The sequence below is a fragment of the Coloeus monedula genome, assembly GCF_965178545.1.
Source record: "Coloeus monedula genome assembly, chromosome: 2".
Taxonomy (NCBI): Eukaryota; Metazoa; Chordata; class Aves; order Passeriformes; family Corvidae; genus Coloeus; species Coloeus monedula.
The window spans coordinates 57961019-57985878 of record NC_138782.1 but is presented as its reverse complement, the minus strand read 5'-3'; the positions used below and the strand labels follow the sequence as shown (position 1 = coordinate 57985878).

The following is a 24860-nucleotide window of genomic DNA, read 5'->3' as shown; positions in this document are numbered from 1 at the left end:
CATATGTTGTAAGCTTTCTTTATTCAGGTCAGTCCAGCTCGTGGTTGATGGAACCCTCCTGACTGCAAATAAGTAGTAGAGCACAGTGCTACTGTGTATTCCTGGCTGTGTGTCAGCATGGTGTTGACCCAGAATAGAAACTGGATGGTCTTTGATATTTGTTTTTTTAAATTAGACATGAATAGTGGCGTAGTTTAATTGCATGAGTTGGGGGCAACAGAAAATGTGCATACTGAAGATGTAGTCATAAAACAGAAAGAGCAAGTTAATGTAAGACTTGAGCAGTGCTCTCCTGTGTTTTGTTTGTCACAGCTGAATAATTAGTGTCTGCAGCAACAAAAAGCCTTACTACTGTTTCCTGGCTTATGTTTTCCTTCCAGGGTGAGCCAAACACTGGCACTAGCCCAGTGACTTCATAGAAGACACCAACAGTCCACACTGTTTGGGTTTAACTTTATACTTTAATTGCTCATTCCGTTACTGTAACTACGTCCATTTTTTTAAAAATAAAAATGTAGCTGTACAGAGAGGAATGCTACCTGCATGTCTTGCAATTAATCCAACATGGGATTAGACTGCAGCAGCAGACTTTGTTACATGGTATGGTTTTGGAGGTGTACTGTCGACTGCAATTAAGAGTTCTTCAATGAGTCAGAACTTTACATGAGTACAGAAATTTTTATACTACTGAGTAATTCCTGTTTGCTGTGACAAGATAATTGAGAAAGTACTACATAACATACACTTCATTCTGTAAATCCTAATTAATACATCAATTTTACTGCTACCAAAAATAGTCTAGTTCAGACTCTTAGAAGGAATTCAGACTAACAGCCTTGTAATAAAGAAAACTCTCACAAAGAAAGAGGTGCATCTCTTGTGCTGTGGCTTAGTTTGACATACACCAGACACTCAGCCAGTCTGGACTGGCCAAAATTACTCCCTCCACCGCCTCAGGGCATGCAGTCCAGCAGCAAGGAAAGTATTTGCTAGGCAAGTGTCCTGCTACTGCTGCTTCTGCCTTTCTCATGGCTTTCCACTAAGACATAAGCATGCACCAGGCAGAAGCCAGTTAGTTGGGAAGGAGTGGGGGGGTTTTTGGGCAGTTGTTTTTTCCATGTACTTTCCTATAACTCTTCTGATAAAATTAATGCTAATACCTGGGGTATTATTAGCATATTAATTACTTGAGCAGAAACAAACCCTTTTTCCTGTCTAAACAACCCCTAACAAAAACAACCTTACAGAATTAGAAATATATTGACTGGCTGGTGACCAGTCCACCCATTCTGTCACGTGGCAATATCAGTTACACCCAGACTGTTTTAAAGAATATCTGAGTCACAAACTTGGATTAGCTGTTTTCTCCCTCTTTTTTTATTCTCCCATGGCTCTTTGTACATGAGTTGTAACTCTGAGATCTTTGAAGTATCTTTGGGATACTGAATTTAAACTGGCTTAATTTCCTTGTCCTATAAAGAATGTGTTTGCCTATTTTCCATCTTCTGGGCCTTTTAAATCTTTCCTAATCAGCCAGATTTTTTAAAACTATCCTAAATTTTTTGCATTCCTTCAGATTCCAGCTACTATACTTACTGCCTTCCTGCTGAACTTTCTGAACTCTAGGTTTGCTTTACCATAGGATTTATTAATTTCTTTGAACTGGTCCTGTCAATCTGAAGCCAGCTTTCTCATTTTTACTAAATATTGTTCTTCCCTTATTCTAACCTGTGGCTGTATTCTGTTAAAACACATTTTTGTATGTCACATTTTTCTGTCAGGACTGAAGCAAGACTCTGTGTAATACTTACTATTTTCTGTTAACAACAGATTTCTAGTACCCTTAGTTTTCCTTTTATACCTACCATCTTCAACAACTATTCATTTTAACATATATTTATATGTTAAAACATATAACTTGTGATCCTTGTGCATTGCCAGCTCATCAAGACCTTTCTGGACCCATCAAAATTTATTGCACTCCTGACATACATTGCACTACATTCACTTTGCTGGCATCTCTGAGACCTGTATCCTCTGTAGAGCAGGAGGGGGTCATTGCTAGGATGTCCTTGCCGTTGTATAAGACTGTCGTGAGGGCTTTGGCAAGCATGGCACCCCCTTACGATACTATCAGCATTCACAGCTAAACTGGGAATCTGAAATATCTATTGGCATTTCTTAAAGTCCCTTAAAATCCTTATGTGAGAATCCAAACTTTGTGTTTTATTGGGGTTTTTAAACCTGTCACTATAATGTCCAATGACAAGCTGGAAACAAAGCCCAAAATGACAGCGTGACACTGTTTATCCAGTGTTCATCTATCTCTATTTTACTGATTTTTATCAAATTCTTTCCCAGCCAGACACAGAATCTTGTCAAGTCTGGTGCGTCCATGAAGTTTAACTCATCAAGTTAAACTCTTGCTGAAGGAAAAGCTGCCTCAACAGTAAGGGCAAAACAGGAGTGAGGGTCATTTTTCTAACTGTTGACTAGTTCCTGACTAGTTGAATCATATTTTTAAGCTCAGTAAAGATTTTGTTTAAAAATTCAACAGCTGGGAGAGAAAAGATAAACTTAGCATCTGTTGCAATATAGTAGCAAAATATAAACTAGGCTGCTTGCTGCTGGGATGGATTTGCTGAGCTTGACACACTGCCCCAGAAGATTCCCATCTGCTTGCACTCACCAAGACTGCACCACTCCGGACTGGTTATGCCAGCAGAGAAAACTGAGAAGTAAGAAAACTGTTCATGTGTCTTCCCTGTTTAAGTAGTGATGCTTTTCTACCTGGTTACAAATTGCACGTAGTAAACTTAAGGCAAGGACTTTTTTCCAAATCTTTGGGAAGGAGGTAGGTCTAGAACATTTCTTCCCTACTGTGAGCATGTTTATGCTTACTTGGCAATAGATAAACTATTGGGGTAACAACTTGTGCCAGTCTATCTGCTGTCTTACAGTCTTAATGCTCGGCAGAAAGGAAATAACAACCAAAAAAGCTTCACAAACCCACAATGCAACTGTTTATGAAAGTCTTGCAAAATTTAAACCAAATTCACAATCAGTACGAGGAGGTTGCTATCCATAGACTGCTATACCACAAAATAAGTCTGCAGGATGGCTGCAGGACTTGGATCTATTCAAATGTGCTGTAAAATCAGCACTGGAAAAGGGGAACTTGCAGGGACTGCAGTGGTTTCAGAGGGGATTGAGGGTCTGCTCCTAGAGTAAGTGGAGTTCAGAAAAGCTGTTTGTAGGTGTTGTCTGGCACAGCTCCCCTCTGAGCAAGGAGTTTATATTGTAATTACTGAGTGTTAGAATCCAATAAAAATGACTAGTGGTCTTAAGTAATTTTTAAAATAGTAAAATAAAACAGCCCTTCCTGAAGGGGATTTTTTTGTCACAGGGAAAAAAGCCAAAACCCAACCCACAAGTAAACATTGTATTGGGTGTTTGTAGGGGAGCTCGAGCAGACACCTTCAGCTGCACGTAGGCTCTGGGCTGCTTCTCATTGCTCTGCAGGTAGAGAACAGTAATCAGCTCAGGTCCACTGCTGAACCCTGGCTGGGTCCAGGTGTGTGTGTGGCACCCAGGTCTGGTGAGGAACTCCTCTGCAGCATGGAGAAAGACAAGACAGATGAACACCATCACTGTCTGGTTCCACCTGAGCCCCCAGGATGCAACTGCCCCTCAGCTAGCCCTCTGTGGCCAGCTAAGATCATCCAAGTGGTTCTGCCCTGTGCTTTGCCAAAGAGGCTGTGCTAGACAGCTGCTGGCTCTGAGGGCAGAGAGAGGGTGTTGAGTGTGAGTGTAGCTGGCTTCTGGCATGGTGAGGAAATAGTCAGAAAAATCTGTCTCAGGATACTTAGATTTTTCTCCTATGGGACTCTGGCCACCACTAAATTAATAGCCAGCATTAGGCTATTAGTTCAAGTGCACATAATCAAACAAAAAGTAATGCAATCACCCTTATCAACAGGTATAGATGTGCCTCTTAAGGCAGCAGGTTTAAAAGTAGTCATTATAAAGGTTTCTCTACAATATGTTGTATCCTGACTCATCCATTCTGAGCAGCAGCTTCTAGAATTAAACGGAGATTAGTTAATCGACTTCTCAGAGGCATTTTTAAGATCACAGAGCATCTCTGCTTTTATTCAGGCATACTATGAACTCCGTGCATCAGTGTTTCCATGTGGAAAAGATCTGCACCAGTTCTGGTCCCTTCATGTAGTTTGCAATAAATCTCCAAGATCGGACAAAGTCTATTTCAAATTTCTGGAATAAGTAAAGAGAGAAGTCTGTTGAACTCCTACCAAAATATGCAGGGAACATTATTCAAGATATCTACTCTGCAAGAGCAGCACAGGAAATCTGTCACTGCACCCAACGTTTTAAAAGACATGGAAAGCAATGCAATAGCTCTATGTATCAGGGTCACTAACTACAAAATCTAACCATCAGTGGACCAGCTGGGCAAAAAGTGTCAGAGACCCAAGCAGGGGGATGGAAAGAGAAGAGGAAGGGTAATGGAATTATAAGGAAAAAAGTTGGTGATGAGGGCAGCTAGGAAGGCAATCCAAAGGGCTAGTGAAGTAGAGGTAACAAAACCAGCAGCAAACAGACATTGCACAAGGTGAATCATAGTGGATGGGGTCTGTGACAGAAGAAGGGCTCTTACTTTTGGCTTCAGAGGGATGACATGAGCACTGGTGTCATGCTTCAGCTTTCCCTGCCCTCCAAAGTTAGTTTTACAGGGCCCAGTAATTCTCACACACCAGGAGCTGGCTTTCTCCCAAACCCACGGTTTTGCTGAGCTTTTCCAGCCACACCCACACAAGGTCTTTCCACTCCACATGCCCTCCCCGCCAAGATGCTGAGATTATTTTGGCCTGCCCACACTCTGTGCTCACCCCTTCCCAAGCACACCAGCATTCCCAGGTCGCTGGTACTACTGGGGTACTACTGGTAATGGTGGCTGAAAGTGAGGAAATGTCCTAAGAATGGTGTGCAGGCTACAGGGGAAGATGGTTTCTCACCTCCCTTTCACCCTGGTAATTTCTGAGATACAGACACACACACACACAAACACAGACAAACACATATTTGGAGGAGGGAAAAAAAGGATAGTAGCCTGCAAATAAGTTAACTGTAATTCCTGCAACTTTCAACCTGCTTTCAACTTTCAACCCTAGCCTAGCCTACTCACCTATGTGGAATAATCATTTTTGTTATGTGCGCTATGACCCATCCGCAGGCTAACAGGGATTGTTTGAGAGCTACAGGCACAGTGAAATCTAAGCCACCTGCAACCTGGGGTGGGAATGTATCATTCCATTCAACCTCAGACTCACATAATAATTTATGTTAATAATGAATGTGGCACGAGTTAGAAGTACAGGCAATTCTTGCTGTAAAAGCAATGCAAACATCTTGTTTTAGTGAAACAGAATGGCATACCTAAATAAACAAGTCAAATTGTCAAAAAACAAACACTGACTAGCAAGAAGAATGAAGCCAAATTATGTTTACTTGCACATACATATAGTCTGTGTGCATTAGGATTTAACTGCTGCATTAGGAATAATGTAACATACCAAAATGGTTGTTCAAATAACTTTGAATCATGATATTCCCTCAGTTCTTCTCTTTTCTGGTCTGTTCGCCTCATTCACACACTGTGCTTTGTCAGCTTCCCCTTTACAGCAGCACTGACAGAGATAACACCTCATTCTACAGTCCTCCTTTCCTTTCAATAAAAACATATGCTATTCACTCTGCCTTCACCATAAATGGGGCTGTGAAACAGCTTGACTCCTCGGCCAGTTTGCTCTATTTTACTGTTTCAGTTTTTCTTTAACCTTCTACTGTTTCAGTTTTTCTTTAACCTTCTCCAGTTCAATGCTGGTGGCATACTGAGGAACTCCATTAACTACTCTGATTTGAACTAGTTCATATTCACTGTCTTTTCAAACTATTCAGTCTAAGTTATCTTGTCATAAAGCTGCTGAGGAGGAGAGGAACACCTGAGATTTATTTCCCAATTCCATTTCTACAAGATTTTTCAAACTTTACCAAAAGCAGTTGAAAAAAACCCAAACCCCCAGTCTTCCAGGTAAACATATATACATAAATACGTTCTCTTCCTTCAAGGGAATGTGTTATTACACTGCCTCTTGCTCCCCTTGCTCTTTGGTCTGAAACCCCTCCCAAATCTGAAAATTAATGGACAGGGCTTTCTAAAGCATGGGGAGGCATAATACCACAAAGCATCTGTTTATAAAATGAAATGAAAGAAAGAAGCCTAACTTCATTTTAAAAGCACTACATATGCTGTGCTGGAAACAACTCAAATGGAAAAAATGTTGAACATTTGATCATAGAAGACCAAATCCATGCATGCAAGACATTTTCTGTTCCTTTTAGACAGTGACTGAATGACTCCTTTTGCTATGTGGGTTAGTATCTGGCATACAACAAGTAGTCCATTATCAAAGGTCTGTATCTTAAGAAAGATGCAGCAAACAAATCCCAAACCTTAAACCTGGGGAATGTTTCCCATTGAATTTTGATGTACTAGCTGGGATTCTGGATTGTATTTCAGATTTTGGCGAAATTAAGCTGCTCATTACAGAGCCATAAGGCTTCTTAGTAGCTGTAGGGTGGTGGTACTGGTTGCATTCCACAGATCACACACTCTGTTTAATGCAGTTCTGAAGACCTACAAGAGCTTTCTGAAGAAAAACATGAAACAGTAAAATACTGTTAAATACTGATAATATATCCATTTAAACTATCCATTACATTAAGATGAAGTAAGCGTCAAACAACAGCAATAGACTTTTGTCCCTTGTGTTCTCCAAAGTTAGTTACTTTTTTTTTCTTTCGGAAAGCATTAATTTAATGTACTTTTTAAAAAAAAATCACATTTCTGAAGATAAACACAGCGTCTTAAAATCTATTGATGGCATGACTTGATTGTATTAAAGAGGTGTTCTCCAAATAGAAAACTATTTTTAACCCTTTCTTTTCCATTCAGATATTTGAATAAATCTGAAAGTTTTAAATGGACAGGTTGCATCCAACATTCACTTTTGTTCACACACACAAAAAAATACCCTTAGTTTTGCTTTAGCTTTGTGTTTTATATGCAAGGAAAAAACAGAACTGGAATGTGAGAGAACTTTAAGATATGAGCCTCTATTGGGTTTGTGTATGCATTTCTGTGAACACAGAACACCTGTTCATCTAATTAATAAAATCCTATTATAAAATACTACAACTGTAAATAGCCAGTACTGGACATAAACTCAGTTAACATGTCCTATTATGTTCAATCAACTCCCACTAATGCTTACACATAGAAACTTCATAAAAGATACTCTCCCTTAAATGTCTGATACCACTGAGGGCAAACTATAGTTCAACAAGCTTTAAATGAATTAACATTAATTAGTTATGAACTGAGCATGGAAATGCCATTCTCTTTGCCCTCTCTTCCCACACCTCCATTTCTAAATGCCTCCATCATCTACCCTGTATGCTCCTTTTTTTTTTTTTTTTAAGTATAGTTTGTGTTATCCAATAGGACAAAATAACTGAAGATTTTTATGTTAATGGAATTAATTTACAAATGAATCATAGTAAGAGGGATCAAAAGTTAACATCTTCCTCAATAAATAGAGTGTACAATCAAAATTATCCAGAAACACATGAAATCCTGCTGTCACTTGCCTGACTGTATTTTGTCCTTGACTTTTCTCATTTTTGTATGATTTGGTTACTCTAAAAATACAAGGGTGGGTTTTATTCTTTTAACTTATTTAGCTTTCAGGTCCATTGTCTGTATCACAATCAGCTTTCTGTTGTGTTCTTGCATTGTCCACTCTTGTATTCATCTGTTTCTGTCAGGCTAGTTAAAACATCTCAACAGACAATGAAGCTTAGAGGTTCTGAACAACCATGAAAACTCTGTTCTTCCTTCTTACAGATATGGAGCATAAACAGAATAGTTAAATTCTTATTTAAGAATGAAGTTAGGAATCACTCTGTTGCAGGCAGTCTCTTCCAGCAGTCCAGTGTCACACCACCTGTGACAATGATGACCACAATTATACTGCTGAAATGCCTCACCTGGCAGTCTGGGATTGCCTCTTCCTGGAGTTTTCTTCATAGTTGATTCATGGAAAAAAGGAAGGCCTTTTTTTTGCCATCCCTCGATATGGGGTAATCAATAAACTCTGCTTTCACTCTTGATACTCAACAGAGGTGTGCACAATTTTTGATCATGAGGCATGTGCTCACTGAGGAAAACTGCCAACATACTTGCTGCAGCTCTTCCTGGGCAGATATTAAGCAGTCCACTTTAAATTCAAATTTTCTAATTTTATTAAGCATTTCGTTTTTCCTATCAGGAGTTCCAGAAAATGAGGCAAGAAGAAGTGGAAAACTCTGTGGGTTTCTCATGTCCTTTGAACATGAGAAAGGGATGCTTACAACTAATCATAAGCATGTCAGTCTGGAAGAAAGAATAAAAATTTTATCTGGTCTGGTCACTATTACTGCCTAAATAAACACCATCTGACTAATGTTGCTCTACTGCACATAGTTTTGGGATGAAGAATGTTAAGCTTTAAAACAGCTGCTGTTACTGAAAATAGTCTCTTAATAAGAAAAGCCTAGTGGCTGTGAATGCAGTCGATCTGCCTCTCTAGAGAGACCTCTTTCATTTGGCACACACAGGGTTAAAATATAGGTGGAAGAGGAGGTGAGAAATTCCACTGACCTCCCAGCAACACAGTTTTTCATTAGCAGCCTTTCTAAAAGTGTTAGCACTCCACCAGAGCATGTCTCAACCACTTCTGGAACACTTTCAGAGCTTGAACTCACAGCCCAGTCTTCTGACAGCGTGGAGCTACAGCCTGCAGCCAGATAGACCCTGACTCAGTCTGAGCCTAAAGCTAGTTTGCTTCCAGTCCAGCTACCTTGAGCAGCCGAACCCACATTGTTTATTCACTTGAGAAGGAAGTTTATTCACCCAAGCAAGGAGCTGTGAGATTTAGGCTAGTGATATACTTAAAGTCAGGCATATCTTTAGCGGAACCAGAAGCTCAGGTCTGAGCCCATCCACCCACCCCTCCCCCTTCCAAATAATTGGTTAAAGGGTAATATGATACAGATTTATTAGCATTAAAAGTTTCTTTCTCCTGTTGTAAGGATCGCAGACCCCAATGGCAAGGAGTAAGAGGAGCTTGACAAGAAAGGTTGTAAACAGTAGAAGAAATTTGAAAATATTGTCACTGACTGAAGCAAAGAAAATGTCCCTGCATCACTTCTCTTACACTCATGGCAAGGTCAAATGTTCTTTGTCAAAATCTAAACAAATAAAGCATACCAATATATCACTCATGTTTCTCATGCTCTTCAGTTATTTTTGAGGAAATGCAGTTGATGTTGAGTAACAGTGACCTAGCTCAAACTATATTGAGTGTCTCTGTAACAAAGTACCAGATGTTCTTTACTAGGCCAAGACAGGTGTAACCAACTAGAATAGAAAGCTCTTCTCTCAATTTCACTGACAGTGTAAGAGGTGACATTAAAACCCCACAGTTACTTTCAGAGCAACATTTTGAGCACTTTAGCCTAAAAGTGTTGTAAATGCTTCTCTGTGTCAAATTCAGCTTTAAATAAAATTCATTCTAATGTTAACTAGAAAATGTGGAAACATAGTAGAAGTTTTTGCATATTAGCAGCAATTACTTGTTGTTTTGAATGCCATGTGCAGGAAAAAATATGCTGAGATATTTACCCTAGTTCTTCTTTACTTGCTAAAGTCAAAAGTTTGTCATAAAAGGCAAAACACAAACTGTTTTCAATGATCTTGTAAGCACACACATTTCCTGAGAAATTTGTGACCACTGAGGCTATGTGCAAGTACCCAAAAGACCTGAGGAAGTGCCATCATAACTAAACTTTTATATTTAATCTCAGAGCTTCAAAAAGTTACTGAAAAAGCTATTTAAGTAGCAACATAATATTGGACAAAGAAAAGTATATTTTGGTTGTTTCTACAGTGTATCACCAAAGCTTTTTCTAGAGCCCCAGATTGCAAAGTTCACTCAATAGTACCTGAAGACAGACAAGTAATACAGTAGGGACATTCACCCATCCTATGCCCCAAACTCCAGACAGCTACTCCAGACAGAGAGCAGACAGCTAGGCCAAATACTCCATGCTCTATCCAGTTCTTCTAAACTCTGTTTTGCAACATCCCCGTTGTTCCTCTTCAGACGGTCTTCAGACAAACAAACAATGCCACCGGCTAAGATCAGCATGCAGGACTCTTTATCAGGGAGGCAGTTATCCGGACCCTGGAAACATCCATTACCATAAGGATCTAGGAGCTGGAGTCATTATAGTGCATAGCAATGCTTCAAAGGTAAACAAGGGAATAGGGAGGAGAAGGGATCGGAAATTCAAACTAAATGGAGTGACTCTGAAAAAGATGGAAGTGTTCAGAAATTACACTGAGGTGATTTCTACAGCTGAGGTAACAGCTGAATGCTTAAAAATTTGTATAAACACAGTGTGGACGTTGTCTTCAATGCAATTTAAGCTTACAGGTGAGTTAAGAGGAACTGAACTTGATTTAGTAGCTGAAGGCTTCATCCTCCCACCATGAAGGCTGCCCCTAAAATACCACTGCTGCAATTCTGTTTGAGCTGCATTTCACATAGTTCCACAGTCAGCAAACATCAGATCTTAAGGATTCCTCCCCTTCTGATACAGAGGGAGAAGGATTTCCCTGCCCTTATGAAGACAGGAGCTGGAAGAGGAGTTGGAAAGAGAAAAGGTAAGCAAAGGAACACTGCTGCAAACAAGAGAGATTCCACTCTCCTAAAGTATTGCCACTATTCTCTGCATGCTGAATAGTAGAGAGAGCCCACTGGCCTGTTGCTTCTCTCAGCTGAAGGCTGCAGGGGCAGCAGCAGATCACCTCCCACTTTTTAGCTGTGGGAACATTCAGAAAGCAATGCAAAGTATCTGTGACTGCTCAAAGGTAGAAAGAGTGATAAAGAACCAAAGATGGGTGAAGAGGGGCAAAGAAGCTAGGATGATGAAATTGTCAAGGCAGGAGATTAAAAGGAAAACTCCACAGAGAAAGGAGGATGAAACAAAAAATTGCTGAGGAGGTAATGAGGGTGTATGGCCTGAGTGAAAACAAATGCTGTGCATGACGGAATGAGTTCACCTGAGGGACTCCTCAAATGACTGCAGGAATTAATGTTTCCATGATACTCAAATACATAAGGTCCAGAGCAAGACAGCTCAACACCAAAGGTCAGATAAAAGGTGATCTGTCAGTTTCAACACTTTCCCTTAAAAATGGATTTCCATGCATTGAAACACAGATAGTTTGGTTAGATGAAAAGATCTTATCAAAAGAACACCTTTGTACACATCCCCAGTATATCAAGTAAGGTTCCTATATGAGCCCTAAATTTGGATGTCTTTCTTTGTGAAGGAGGTTAGTAAAATGAATGGTTTTATTCACTGCTACTCTTCACCACTTTCTGATTGTTGCTTTCTCAGGCTTGTGTTTCTAACACAAAGTCTAATTAACCGATTTACTGCTTTTTGAGTGGATGTTTTGGAACTGGAACACACTGAAGAGATCTGTTTGTAACAGATTCGAACAGACTAAACCAGAGACCCACCTATGAAGCAATGCTTTTTCATACACACTGCTAAAGGTTTCCAGTTTCCCACCTTCATCTGAGTTTTCCTCTCACATACTTATCCTCTCATAATGATTTGAGGTGCTAAAAAATACTATCCCATGTGCACTATCCCATGTGCACTTTCTTCAGTACTTTACCCAACAAATTGAACAGTAAACTTTTTATTAACAATCCTAACTTGTGTGCTCTTGGAATTTGCAGTGAAAAGAACTAATGACAAAAATTACTAAGGAGTTACAAACACAGGCAATAGAGAAGGACATACCTGTGTCCTCCCAGGGAGAGTTTGCTCTCATGATGGAGTTTAAAGGGGACTGTGAAGAATTATTCCTTAAAGGCAAAGACACACACATGCACACACAAAAAGGAGTGGGGGGTTTTGCTGCTATTTTTAAACATGTAAGCGTATGATCTAGGGCAACTTTTTAAAGTAACATGATAGAACTGTCTTGGGAAGCACTGATTAAGCAATACTTAAAGTATTTCATCTCAAATGAGCACTTTCCTCTAGGGAAAGAATGAAAGATGTCAAAGACATAAACTGATTCTTGGCCTGCCATTCACATTGGCTAGCTGTTAGAAAGGCATCCCTTTTCTGTTTAAAATGGACCATGGTTAATCCATGTTCTTACATCCTCTAAAACTCCCAAACTTTGAGCTATGTGCTGTCTTGCTTTTTTCATCCTGGTAACTTAATTTCTACAGTTTTTGGGTCATTTCTTTTGCTTTACCTAGTACTTTTAATCTCACCCTACATACTATAATCAAAGTTTAGGATCGGGGGGAAAAAGCCTTATGCAAACATCAATTCCACTTTCCATACCAGATCCTTTCAAAATGCTTTTGTAAGGAGGCACCATAAACAAATGTAAAATTAATCTCCTTTCCGAATTACTGCTGGTTATAAAATAAACAAACCAGATGTGTGTCATAGGCAGCACTTGCTTTTCAGTTTGTTTCCATTACGTTCAAAGAAGGCAGAGAAGCTGACATTCCACCTGGCAGCGCACAACCATGACTCACGTTCTCGACGTAAATGTGAGTGAACAATAACAGATGGTAGTTTGGGTATTTTGAATTTCGCTGTTTTCTCTACATATAAATTTAAGTTGTAATTCCCGATGTTAAAAAATTAGAATTCTGCCTGGTTTACCCGTGTATGAATAGGACTACATTTTCTGCTAGAGATTACAGCGAGTTTTTCTCTCATCCGAACACATTGGTGTACCTGTGCCTACCTCCTCCATCCACTCCTTATGGATGAACTCCGGGAAAAAAACAGGACTCACCCTGCACAGACTCACAGGGAATTGCGAAGGGAACCCTGCAACACCAGAACACGTGCGCTATGCCTTGACCCGAAACTCTTTAATACGCATCCCGCGGGACAGCGCACAGTCGGAAGGCAGCCCCGAGGGGAGCTCCCTGCCAGCCCCGTCGGCGGGGAGCGGCGCCGGGAGCCCGGGCGGCCGCTCCCGCAGGAAGCGGGAAGGAGCGCGGCCTCTCCCCGGGCAGCAGCCTCGCCCGCCGCGCCGGCCCGGGGAGCAACTCCTGCGCCTCTCGGCGCTGCTGGGCCCGCCGCGCTCCCGGCGGCTCGACGGCGACCTTCGCCACCCGCGGGGGTGGGGAGCGGCACCGCCGCGCCGGGGCGAGCAAAGCCGGGAACAACGGAGCTGGGAACAGCCCGGCCGGGCCGGAACCCACAGCGCCCCGCTGGGTTCGGCAGCGGCCGCCGCTCCTCCCCTCGCCCGCGGGCAGGGCGGGGGCAGCGCCCCGCCGGCGGCTTGTACCTGTCCCGGAGGAGGAGGAGCCGGAGCCGCGCAGCCAGAGGGACAAAGTTAACTCTGGAAAGTTTACCGCGGGTGGGAAGAGAAAGGCGGGGAGCAAAGGGGAAGGTCGCTCCCGCCCCGTCGGCCGCAGCCGGGGCTCCCCGAGGAGGAGGACGCAGCGGCGGGGCCGCCCGCGGGGGACGCTCCGCTTCCTTCGCGCTGGGCTGGGCACCCTCGCAGCGGAGGCACCCGGCGGCCTTCTGAGGCGACCGGCGAGTGGGAGCGGGAGAAGCGGCCAGGACCGGGGACGGGCGCCCGGAGGAGCTCCCGCGGGGCTGCCGGCGGCCCCCGAGCGCCGCGCCGTGCGCCCGACGAGACGGAGGCTCCTTCGCCCCCCCCTGCACCGGGACCCCTGCGCCCTCCTCCCCGCGGCCGGCGGTTCCCATGGCTCTGAGCAAAGGGCTGCGGCTGCTCTGGAAGCAGGAGCCGGGGCCGAGCGCCCTGCTGGAGGCGCGCAGCCGCCAGGACTGCCTGTTGCTGGAGGCCGGCACCGTGGCGGCGCTCAGTAAGTGCGTGCGGGGGCGGCTGTGGGGGCGCGGAGCTGCCGTGGCTGTGGGGGCCCGTGGGTGCGCGCCTCTGCCTGCGAAGGGGCGCTGGGGTGCAGCGGCAGCAGGCGATGCCCAGGAGCGTTGGGGCACTTTCCCCCGTGGTATGGAGAGATGAAGGGGAGCGCGTAGACCCACCACGTCCAGTGGGATGCTGGATGCGGAGAGCGGCTCACCTCACTTACAGCCCGATCTCCAGCACGGTCCGCCAGGCTTGGCCACTTGCTGTCGCATTTGGGTGACCCTCAGTACGTGCCATGCACGGAGGGTTGGCCAGCATCTCCTACCGATCCGTGTCCCATCGCTGCTCTGGATGTCTTTAGCCGCCTCACCAGCAGCCGGGTAGAAGAAGCAGGAGAGGCCACCTGGCTGCCTGGTGGCGGTGGGGTCTCGGCACAGGGCACCTTTAGTGTGCAAAACTTATCCTCGACAGCCTTGACTGCAGAGGAGGGTCCAGGTAAAGGGATGGAGTCCACCGTCTCTTGAGGAAGTTTCTACTCAGCTACATCAGGTGCTAACTGCCAGTAAAGACAGCCAGCTCACAGCAGAGATGTTTTGGGATGACTGACTTTTCTCCCTTAAAAAAGCCCAGGCTTCTTGCTGTGTTGCCCCTGTGATTTGAACGGTATTTGGTTACTTGAGTGTCTGGCTCTTACTGGAGGAGTCTCGTAAACGTGCTCAGGGTTATCTCACCTTGTGTTTTTGATACTTGTCACACTCGAGCTAATGCAATGGTGATAGTGCTAATGCTGCGGCAGACACCGAAAAATGAGGTGACTGAGAATGTGAGGTGCAAGAAGCAATGCAGGGAAACACATGCTTGTGCTGTGTTCTTAAATTGTTTTCTGTGTGATACCCGTGCCTGCAATCGTGCTGCTGTTCGCAGCATTGTCAGAGTCTGTGTTCAAGCAGCTCAAACTGTTGTAGAAAGACCCTGTGTGTACACTGTGATTTGTATAATGTCAGTCACAATGTCTCCTCAGGATCTGGGTCTACTGAGCTGAATCTTCCACAATGTACAGTGGTAGGACATGCAGACAAAAATACTTGATTTTCAGGTGCTGGGGACTTTAGGAATGATGAAAGCCAAAACGGTCATCAAGGGGCAGCTGATTTTCACAAGAATAGTTCTGACAGTGGAAAAATTTTGACCTGTCATGAAAAAGATGTTATTGCCACACTGTGGGGATTTTTCTTTGGTTGGTTTTGTTTATTTTATTGGAGTTTTATATTGTGTAATATTTGGAGGGTTCTGTTTCTTGCTAAATTCTTCAGTAATAGTGGACATGAATGTGTTCCATTTTTCTAGGGGAGTTTTTTGTGTCAGTTTTCAGTGAGCTGGCAGTGAAAAGGCTGTTAGTACTGAGCAGCACTTTACTCACTTTCCCTGATTCTAAAACCTGTTGACATTAAAACTCTATATTGATATCAGTGGGGTTTGGTCTCTATTTTGTTTTTCTGATAAAAATCTAAAGCACCTCTGCTTCCTAAAACCAATGTGAATGAATAAAATTGAGAGTCCAGTATTTATCTAGCCAGCCCTGAGTCACCTGTAGGACCAGTGGTTGGAAAGATTTGAAATCTCACTAATTAAAGGAATCATCAGCATAGAGTAGATTTTTTTCTCCCCCAGTGTTGCCATCCCCCATTTGAATTGCTATACCTAAATGATAAATGGCTGGAAAATTGCCCAGTGGAAAAGGACCTGGTGGTGCTGCTCAGCATCCATCTGAACATGATGCAGCAGTGTGCCCAGGTGAACAAAGAGGCCTATGGCATCCTGGCCTATCTCAAAATAGGACCATGTCCAGAGAAGGACAATGAAGCCAGTGAAGGTCTGGAGCACAAGTCCTATGAGGAGCAGGTGAGGGAGCTGGGAGTGTTCAGCCTGGAGGAAAGGAGGCTCAGGGGAGACCTTATCACTCTCTACAGCTACCTGAGATGAAGTTGTAGCTGGGTGGGAGTTGACCTCTTCCCCCCGTAACAAGCAACAGAACAAGAGGAAATGGCCTCAACTTGCACCAGGGGAAGTTTAGATTGGAAATTAGGAGAATTTTCTTCATGGAAAGGGTGGTCAGGTATAATGGAACTGGCTGCCCAGGGAGGTGGTGGAACCACTATGTCTGGAAGTGATCCAAAACTATGTGGATGTGGAAGTTGGGAAACATGGTTTAAATGATGAACACAGTGGTACTAGTTTAATGGTTGGACTCAATGATCTTAGACATCTTTTCTAATCTTAATGATTCTATGATTTTGTGATTCTATCATTCTAGAATTTATACAGTCTCTCTTAAAATGTGTTAGGAGAATTCTGAAGTAGTGATTTGTATGGTGTAAAAAGCCTGTTTGCCATGCCTTTTGGAAGTCCAGTGTCATGTCTTGAGATAATTGTAATCACTCATCCGTTGGCATTCAGCCCACTCCATGGTAATAACTTTGTCATTTTATTTCATTTGATTTCTCTATTCCTTCCTGGGTCAGTTCCTGTATTATAGGAAAAGCTAGTTTGTCCAGTGGAGCCTGTTTAGATAATTTCTTCTGTTTATGCAGCAGAGGACCAGAAAAGGAGGGAAAACCAGTAATAGGTATTGTGATGGTGAATTTAGAAGAATTGTGAAGAGGAAGCTTCACAGCAGGGTGGTAACAGAAACAACAATAATTCTGCTTTGTTTGACTTGCCTTTAGGTTGTTACTAACCATAGAACACGACCGTGGGAGGTTAACATAAACTTTGTATATGTGTGGTTTCAGACATACTAGTCCTAGGATTGTGTTAGTTTTGGCTTCTCTGTCTATTTTCTGTTTCTAAAATAAAGTTCTTTAAAAATTGCATACCTGTGATGAGGAAGAATTATGCAACTGTGCCTTATACAAACCTCTACACTAAATAAAAGCAGATTGGTATACCTGGAGCACTTAAGCTGTACAACATTTTATGTAGTTTTGCAATTGCACCCTCATGTAAACAGAACTGTAGAGAGGATTAATCATAGATGGACAGTGAAGGCCCAAGAACAAATTTTAGTCATTGTTCATTATTAGTTTTTCCATAATTACCAAGTATCTCTGCCCTTGAACAGGCATGACGTCTGCACTTCCAGAGAGTTTAATTGCTTCTATAATAATTTTGTACTAGAAGAAACTTAAACGTTGAATTTAACCTAGTTCAAGTGGCAGAAGGGAGTGGGCATTGTCCTAGAAGAAGTGGTGTTACAAAAAAGAAATCTGAAAAACCACACACTTGGGCAGACACAGTGTCAATACAGGCTATAAACCTCTGTCAAACTCCTCATTAAAATAAACACTTTCAAACACTTGTGAGCTAACAATTTGATGCTGTCTTGTGAATGGATGACTTTATACTTTTTCCTCTCTCGATATGCTATAAAGGTAATGATGACAATTTTAGTTGCAAATTGGTTATGTTTCAAATTTCTGTACTCCATACAGAGATTTAATACCTGGAAAATATTTGCATCCTGGATACCAGTAGTGGAAAAATACTGTAAAGATCTCAAATTGTCTGAGATGTCAGCAATTTATAAAATGAGAACACTTGTTCTGCAATGGAAACCTAAACTAAGAAACTTTAGGAAAAATCAAGAAATCAGAAATCACAGGAAACTAGGAAACCTAGTTGCATATCCCTAAACCCCTTGACTTAATCTGTATAGTGATGTGATATCAACAGAACAGTTTTCTGCTCTACCGTAAGTCAAATAGTATTTTTGAGGATGGGAGTTTGTCTTCCTCCTCTCATGATGTCACTGTAGGGTGGGGGTTAAAATCCAGTGTTTTGAACTGAGTGACACATTTTGCTGGAGGTTTTTTTTTTTTTTTTCCTTTTTGGCCGCTGGCAATCCTAGAGCTCTAGTTATCTCCAGAAGGGTGGGTGGCAGCCTGTAACAATTCTTCCAGGAATTCTCTGAACTAGAACATCAGTGTATTCTGTGGAAGAAACCCATAGTCATGAAGGATGAAGAAAAATTGTCATTGATTTAGAAGTTTCTGCTTACTACAACAGGGAGTATAGATACAGATGCTGTTCCTCCTTGAAACACATTACAGTTTCAGTGGTTTACAGATGAAGTGAATTGCACAAGGTAGTTCTGGACTGCTGTCAAGGCAGTTGCTAAACTAAACTAAGGCTATAGTGGTGAAAATATGGTGATTTAACTTTATTATGGCAGGTAATTTCAGTGAAAAGCTGTCAACAGGAGTGCTCTGCTATTGAAATTCAGCATAATAATGTGTTTTCTCAAGGGCAGAGCCAAAGGGTGCAGAGATTTTTTTCCCCCCGCAAACTCTTTGATTCTGCAGCTGCTTTTATAAAGGGTGTTACATCGCCTGTTACGGTAAATCCTAAATGACCATGGTGTCTGGAAAGTACAGAAGTTCAAAGCTGATACAGTGTGTGTTTTTGCAAATATGTCTGAGGTTTTTCCAGACTTTTACTCACAGATCTGGGAAGTTAGCCTTTACTAGAGACAAACTTACGCAGAGTTGAGGTGTGTGTACACTCTGTGGAGGAGTTCTGTGCCTCCTCTGCCACTTAGTTGCAGGTGTGTGTGTGGTTCTCTGATGCAGCTGAGTGAAATCCAGGGTAAAGTCTTGCAAAACCAGGAAGTAGCAATTATTTACCTGTGCATCCTTTTTTTTCTTTTGTACAGAAAGCAGTTTCTGTGCTGTATGTACATTCACTGTTTACAATGAGCTCTGGTTTTGTAATTATGTGAACAACTATGCCACTGAGTGGGGTATGGGAATCAAACACCAATACTTGTATAAGCACACTGTGAATGTATTTCTAAGCACTACACTCTATCCAAGACGGTGAGCCCTCCACCATGGCTCATTTCTACTCTTACACCAGAATATTCATGTAGCTAGCACAAACTCTTACGAAGTTTTCTGTAGTTTAGTGGTGTTCCAACTTTTTCCCTACTTGTGGAAGCAGCCTACAGAGCAGAAGTCCTGTCTTCCTTGCTTATGTTAGCAGTGGGCACTTGCAAGCTAGGGTTTCTCAGGCTGAACTTCACTGCTTTTGATTGTAGGAAAAAGTGTGTGTTGCGATTCTTTCGCTATTGTCAAAATGCAAACTGGGTACAGAGAAGAGGGAAGATGTATTAGTGTAAATGTAGAGTGTTGATTACAAGACTTGTTTTCTATGCTAGGAAACAAGTAGTAGTTGTGAGGGATAAATTCTTTGTGGTGGTTATGTCTATAGTGACTGCTGCACGTTTCTATGTAAATATGAGTCATACACAGCAGAAACCACATAAAGATAATGGCCAAGCTTCAGAGAAATCACTAAGGGACTTCTCTTTTATTTTCTTGACTGTCTGCAGCAGCATGGAGCTGGCCAGTAGAAACACAGTGGTTTCATTAATCCATTATTCTTTGATTGTGACTGAATATGTTCGTATGTGCACATGCAGGTATGAAAACATAATCTCTCACTAGAAGCAGATTGTTCTCAATCTCATATAGAAAACCAGGGAATTGATCTTTCCAAAATGCCAATTTTCTGTTTTGTTTGTTGTGTTTTCAACCAGAAACGTTTCTTACTAGAAAATTGGTAAATACATTGCTTAATGTTTTAAATATTTGGACTCTCTTAACTATAATTCTGAGCACAGACTTCCTCCAATCTCTGTACTGCTTGGCCTATATGGTGTTTCTGAATGCAGTCTGACTTTCACAATGCCTGTGTAGCTGGGATTGAATGTGAACAGGAAGATTTTAGTGGTGAAATATATTGAAAACACAACAAAGTACTTTAAATGTGCCTGCAGATGACTGAAAACACAATTTGGAGGCAAGTTAATTGTCTAAACTCATATAATACATGACATTGGACTTATTTCTAGGTAAGATGCTTGTGGTAGTGCATATATGGGAGTTTTGGTATGAAATTTGATTACAGATTTCCCCTTTTTCTGGGCAAAGTTCACACCTCTTTCCCCCAAATGCTAAATGACACAAATAAAGTCATGCCATGACACCAAACCAATGTTTTTTAAAATACTTAGAAATGTGCTTGAGATGACATTCGTATAGCAGTCCCTACAGCCAAGCAGGTGACTATTTCCAGAATCAGGCTGAAAAATCACAAGGGAGAAACAGAATCCATAACCTAGTCTCAGGTTCTTTCTTTTTTTCAAGAACTTTTCCTTCATTTTTATCTTTAAGTTGTAGGTATTACTATGTCTGTCCTTAATGTTGGACTTGGAATTATGATACCTTTCTCTACCCTCTTACTCCAGTCACTAACCTTTCTGTGCTCCATATGCTTGGGAGTTGTGCTGATTCTTGCTGAAGTCTGGGGGTTCAGTCCTAAGGAGGAGTTGAATAAAGGAAACTGCCTATGTCTGGCCAGTTCCTGCTAGCTGGTAAATTGAATTAGCAGGTTTTACAAGCAGGAAGTCACACTTGGTTAAGGCATACAGCATAATGTAGTTGTATGTCGTTTCATGGTGGGAGGTTTTTTGGCTCTGAAGTATTTTATGCATGGAAAAGGTCACTTTTAATTGATTTTATTGTAGGTTAGTTTCCTTGAATTATTGCATACCTGTTGTTTTGCAAGGGTTGAAGTGTTGAGATAATGTGCCAACCTTATGTTTACATCAGGAGCTTATTAATAATTAAGGAAAGTGCTTGAGGAATGCAGATCGTGTGCAGATCTAAAGCTGTTATGAACACAGCACAGTTATGGTGATTATTGCAGGAGAGCTGATACTCATTACATGCTTATTGGAAGGAAAGATTACTAAAGAATTATTAATGAGATGCTTTAGTGGAGTTTGGTGATTATTATGTGTGCCTTAGTTATTATTAAGTAGTAAAGAAATGCACTATGTAATTTCAAACTAAACTTGTTCTCTAAGTAGAAAACTTTTTTGTTTCTTCAACTTGTGTAGCAGTATTGTGTATTAACTCTGTATGTATATATGTAGGTATCTCAAGTTGGCTGGCTTAAAAGAGGAAGGATTTTACATGTGAGCAGAATATAGCTAAACAGGTAGCTCTCATCTTAGGTTTTCAACCAGACCACTCTCACTGTCTCTGCATTTCAGAGATTTTATGAAAGCTGTTGCAGAATAAACCCCCTGATTTTGGGAGACTTAAAGGAGAAGCACAGGAATAGTTTTCATGTTACCACAGAATCACAGAATCCTTAGGATTGGAAGGGACCTCTGGAGGTTCTCCAGTCCACGCCCCCTGCCAAAGGCAAGGTTACCTAGAGCAGGTGACACAGGAGCTCGTCAGGTGTATTTTGAACTTCTCCAGAGAGGGAGACCCCATGACGTCCCCGGGCAGCCTCTTCCAGTGTTCTGCCACCCTCAGTGTAAAGAAGTTCTTCCTCATGTTGAAGTGAAACTTCTTGTGTTTTAGTCTATGGCCATTGCTCCTCATCCTGCCACTGGCCATCACTGAGAAGACTCTGGCCCCATCCGTTCAGCACCTGCCTTTGAGATATTTATATGCATTAATGAGAGGTACTGCCAAATGTTGGTAAAACTGTATTTTCTGTATTGTTGGAACTTGTCAGATAGTCAGATATTGATATGTATTTTCCCTGTTCATCACAGTCCTTTAGAGTTTCACAGAAATTTTTCCCTTTAATGCTCTTCATGCAACAAAGTAGCATGTAAGTTTTGTTCTCTGTGTAGCCACACTCTTTTTGATTCTGACTCCTGTGTCGTAGCACTCTGATTGCTCTAGGAGATGTTTCAGGTTTTGATGACAGTTATATGAGATTTTAATAATATTTTGAGATTTATAAATGTTTCATTTTAATCATAAGATATGAACCTGCCTCAAGCACTCTGGAGTAATGTCCTTTGTGCAACACCAAGGAGTGTAACAGAACAGGAGACTGAATTCCATCGGTATCTCTAACAAAGGGAATTTACACACACCACCCCCCAAATGTGGTCCATAGGCACTAAAACATTCTGGCCTCTCTGTTTACATGACCCACAGACATATCTGTGCCTGTTTGGCATTTTCCTTTCTTGCTCCTTCCTGCTCCTTCCTTCCAGGCGGCTCTGCTGGTGCTGCTGCCCCGACTGATGCTGCTGTGCAGGCATAGGTTCTGACAAGTGGCCTGCCCAGAACGGCGACATTTCTGTCCCAGTACTAGCAAAACACAGCTATTTGGCTGTGTGTTTGGAGTAGTCCTGTGCCAGGAGCTGACATGTGTGTGATGCCGCTGGCTTGACCTGGGAAACCCCAGTGGGTTCCATACATGCCAGTGTCAGGTACTTCTTGCCAATAGTGGAATGAGCTGTGTGTTGCTTAATTCCACACTGAAATAAATTCCGTTCTTTCGGATTGTGCTCTTACCAGACACTTCTAACAGCCAGCTTTCCAACTTGTAATTCTATTTTGAAGAGTATCACCATGCTTTCGAAGTGACTTTTGAAATGCTTTCAGGTTGTGCCTGGCCTGCAACTCTATGAGCTCCCACATGAGTCTCAGATCTGAACCTCTCGGTGTTTCTCCCATTTTAGATTTCTTCCTAAGCTGGAATATTTGGAGTAAGAATTTTGGTTTTGGTTTTCCCTTTTTATTTTAAAGTAGCACAAGTATTTTAATGTAGACAGGCTCTTAAAGCAGGGAAGAGATTTAAGAAAAACCTGTCAGTATGTTGTTGCTGCTCTTTTCTACTTAGTAGAAATGTGTATCTGTGTCCTTGAACAACTGTTTTGAAAAGTTCACTCAGTTTTTTTTCCTCTCTCCCCTCTCAGGCTCAGTTTAAAGGCACAGAAAGGCACAAAATTAATTTATGGGCATAGAGCAGCAATAGGGGATACACATCATAAAGTCACACCGAGACACCATGGTAATGAAACATCACCTTTTTTAACCTGTTTTTTTAATACCTAAGAGAGTCTTGACAGGGAGGATTTTTTTCAAAGACTGAAACATTGTTATAGTCTATCTAAACTGGTTCTGTGAAATTGTTTTTATAAGTGCCTGTGAACTGAGCTTGCAGAGTCTCAGCTCTTAAAATGTGCCATTACCGAGTATTTAAGTTATTGTGCAGAGATTTATGTTACCCCATAAAAATCACTTTATCCTCTATCTGCTGATTATGCTTTGCTTCACGGGTGTGTGTGGTATCAACATTCTGCTAGTTTCTCCTGATTTACTCGGTGTTCTAAGCAAGTAGAGTACATAAGTTGTGCAAGTATGGTAGTAAAAACAAAATTAAGAAAAAATTAACAAGTCTTCTTTATTTGTCACAAGTGCAAAAATTGAGACAAACATGTTTTAATTACTCTTGGGGGTTGTCTCTGTTAAGGAATTTTGCAAGAGGAATTGTCCTTCATTTCACTTCAAAGTGTCAGCAATATATGGGATATTTATTTGTTTTCTATGCTTCTCACTGAGCTCCTTGCCTCTTGAGATTTATAAAGAGAAGTCTCTTTCTTTTCTCTTCTATCATCCACTGCAAGCAGTTCAGTTTGTCCTTTTTAAGCCCAGAGGTTTCAGGGGTTTTTTAACTGCCGAAGTTAATTAGGAGCATAAGATTGCATATTATTAGCAAATCTCTGAAAGTACAATGTTGCTGTTTATCTGTAGTTCAAGAAGTAAAAGGACATTTGAAGGTTACAGTCTACTTTCCTCATTTGGGAGATTAACTTTGCTCCTCATTGGGAAATATATACAAAATGCAGACTTAGTCATTCAGAAAGTATGCTGATTTTATGTTAAAGCATCCAGTGACAAGTTTGATCTGTGGTCTGGCTTAGTATCTAAATGTTCAGTATGTGCCTCTTGCAGTTGCATGTTGGAGAAATGCACAAATGTAACCACGAGCATCTGACCCTTTATTTAATTAACTAATTCTTACATCACTAAAATATGTTTAATTCCTCTTGAAATCAACATCTGGTCTTGCGTCTACATCAAAACATGCTATCCTGCATAAAAAAAATCCAGTTCTGTCTGAAATTAGACTGAGAGTCTGGAAGTATAAACTCTCTTTGGACATCAAGAAAAAATATTGTATTTTAGCTTATGGCAAGACTGATTGTTATTTTTGTTCTTATTTTAGAACAGTGTAAATTTTACATGTGATTCTATATTTCTTTATTTATTCTGGATCTGATGTGGCATCTGTACCATAGAATAAAATTGTAACTGACAACCATGTTGTTTGAAAATGTAGTGAGTGTTCTTCTTTCTTCTAGGGTGGTGTGTAGAGATGCTGTGCATTTCTGTCCCATCGTGTTTTAATCTCTGGTTTTACAGCATTTTAACCCTACTTTTGTACTGTAGTCTTGTTGACTGAGAAAAGTCAACTGTGGAAAGCATTGGTGTAGGCAATAGCAATCTGAAAATTTTATAAAGACTGGATAACTAAGTTTCCTGCCTTTCTCTTTGTTTCTTAGCTCCAGAAGAAAAGGATGCAATTAAAGAACAGTATGAAAAACTCATGGATGCTTATGGCTGCTTAGGAGAGCTTCAGCTTAAATGTGGTAAGTGACCATCTGTATGACTGAGATTATAAAATGCCTTGACAATGCTAAATGGTAGTAAGTGGCTAAAGTTGTCTAATTCCTTAAATTGTGAAAACTGGTTGCACCTTGTCATGGGCAGTCTGGAAAAGATCAGTTTCTTTTTCTATTTTGTGCCAAAAGCATATCACTGAATGATGGATGGATTTTTCTTCATTTGTTATGTCTAACATTCTTAACTGCCTGAAGATAATTGCCATTCTTCTTTCCCTACCT

General features: G+C 41.5%; 1 protein-coding gene across 2 annotated transcripts in view; it reads left to right on the top strand.

The window, feature by feature from the left end:
• The first annotated feature begins 13577 nt into the window (after nucleotides 1-13577).
• SYNJ2 (synaptojanin 2) overlaps nucleotides 13578-24860 on the top strand; it is a 68360-nt gene continuing 57077 nt past the window's right edge. For both annotated transcript variants that reach the window (XM_082301098.1, XM_082301097.1), the window contains exons 1-2: nucleotides 13578-14072; nucleotides 24519-24605. In XM_082301098.1, the coding sequence (XP_082157224.1) occupies nucleotides 13952-14072; nucleotides 24519-24605 (208 nt within the window). In that variant the 5' untranslated portion in view covers nucleotides 13578-13951. The remainder of the gene's footprint in view (nucleotides 14073-24518; nucleotides 24606-24860) is intronic.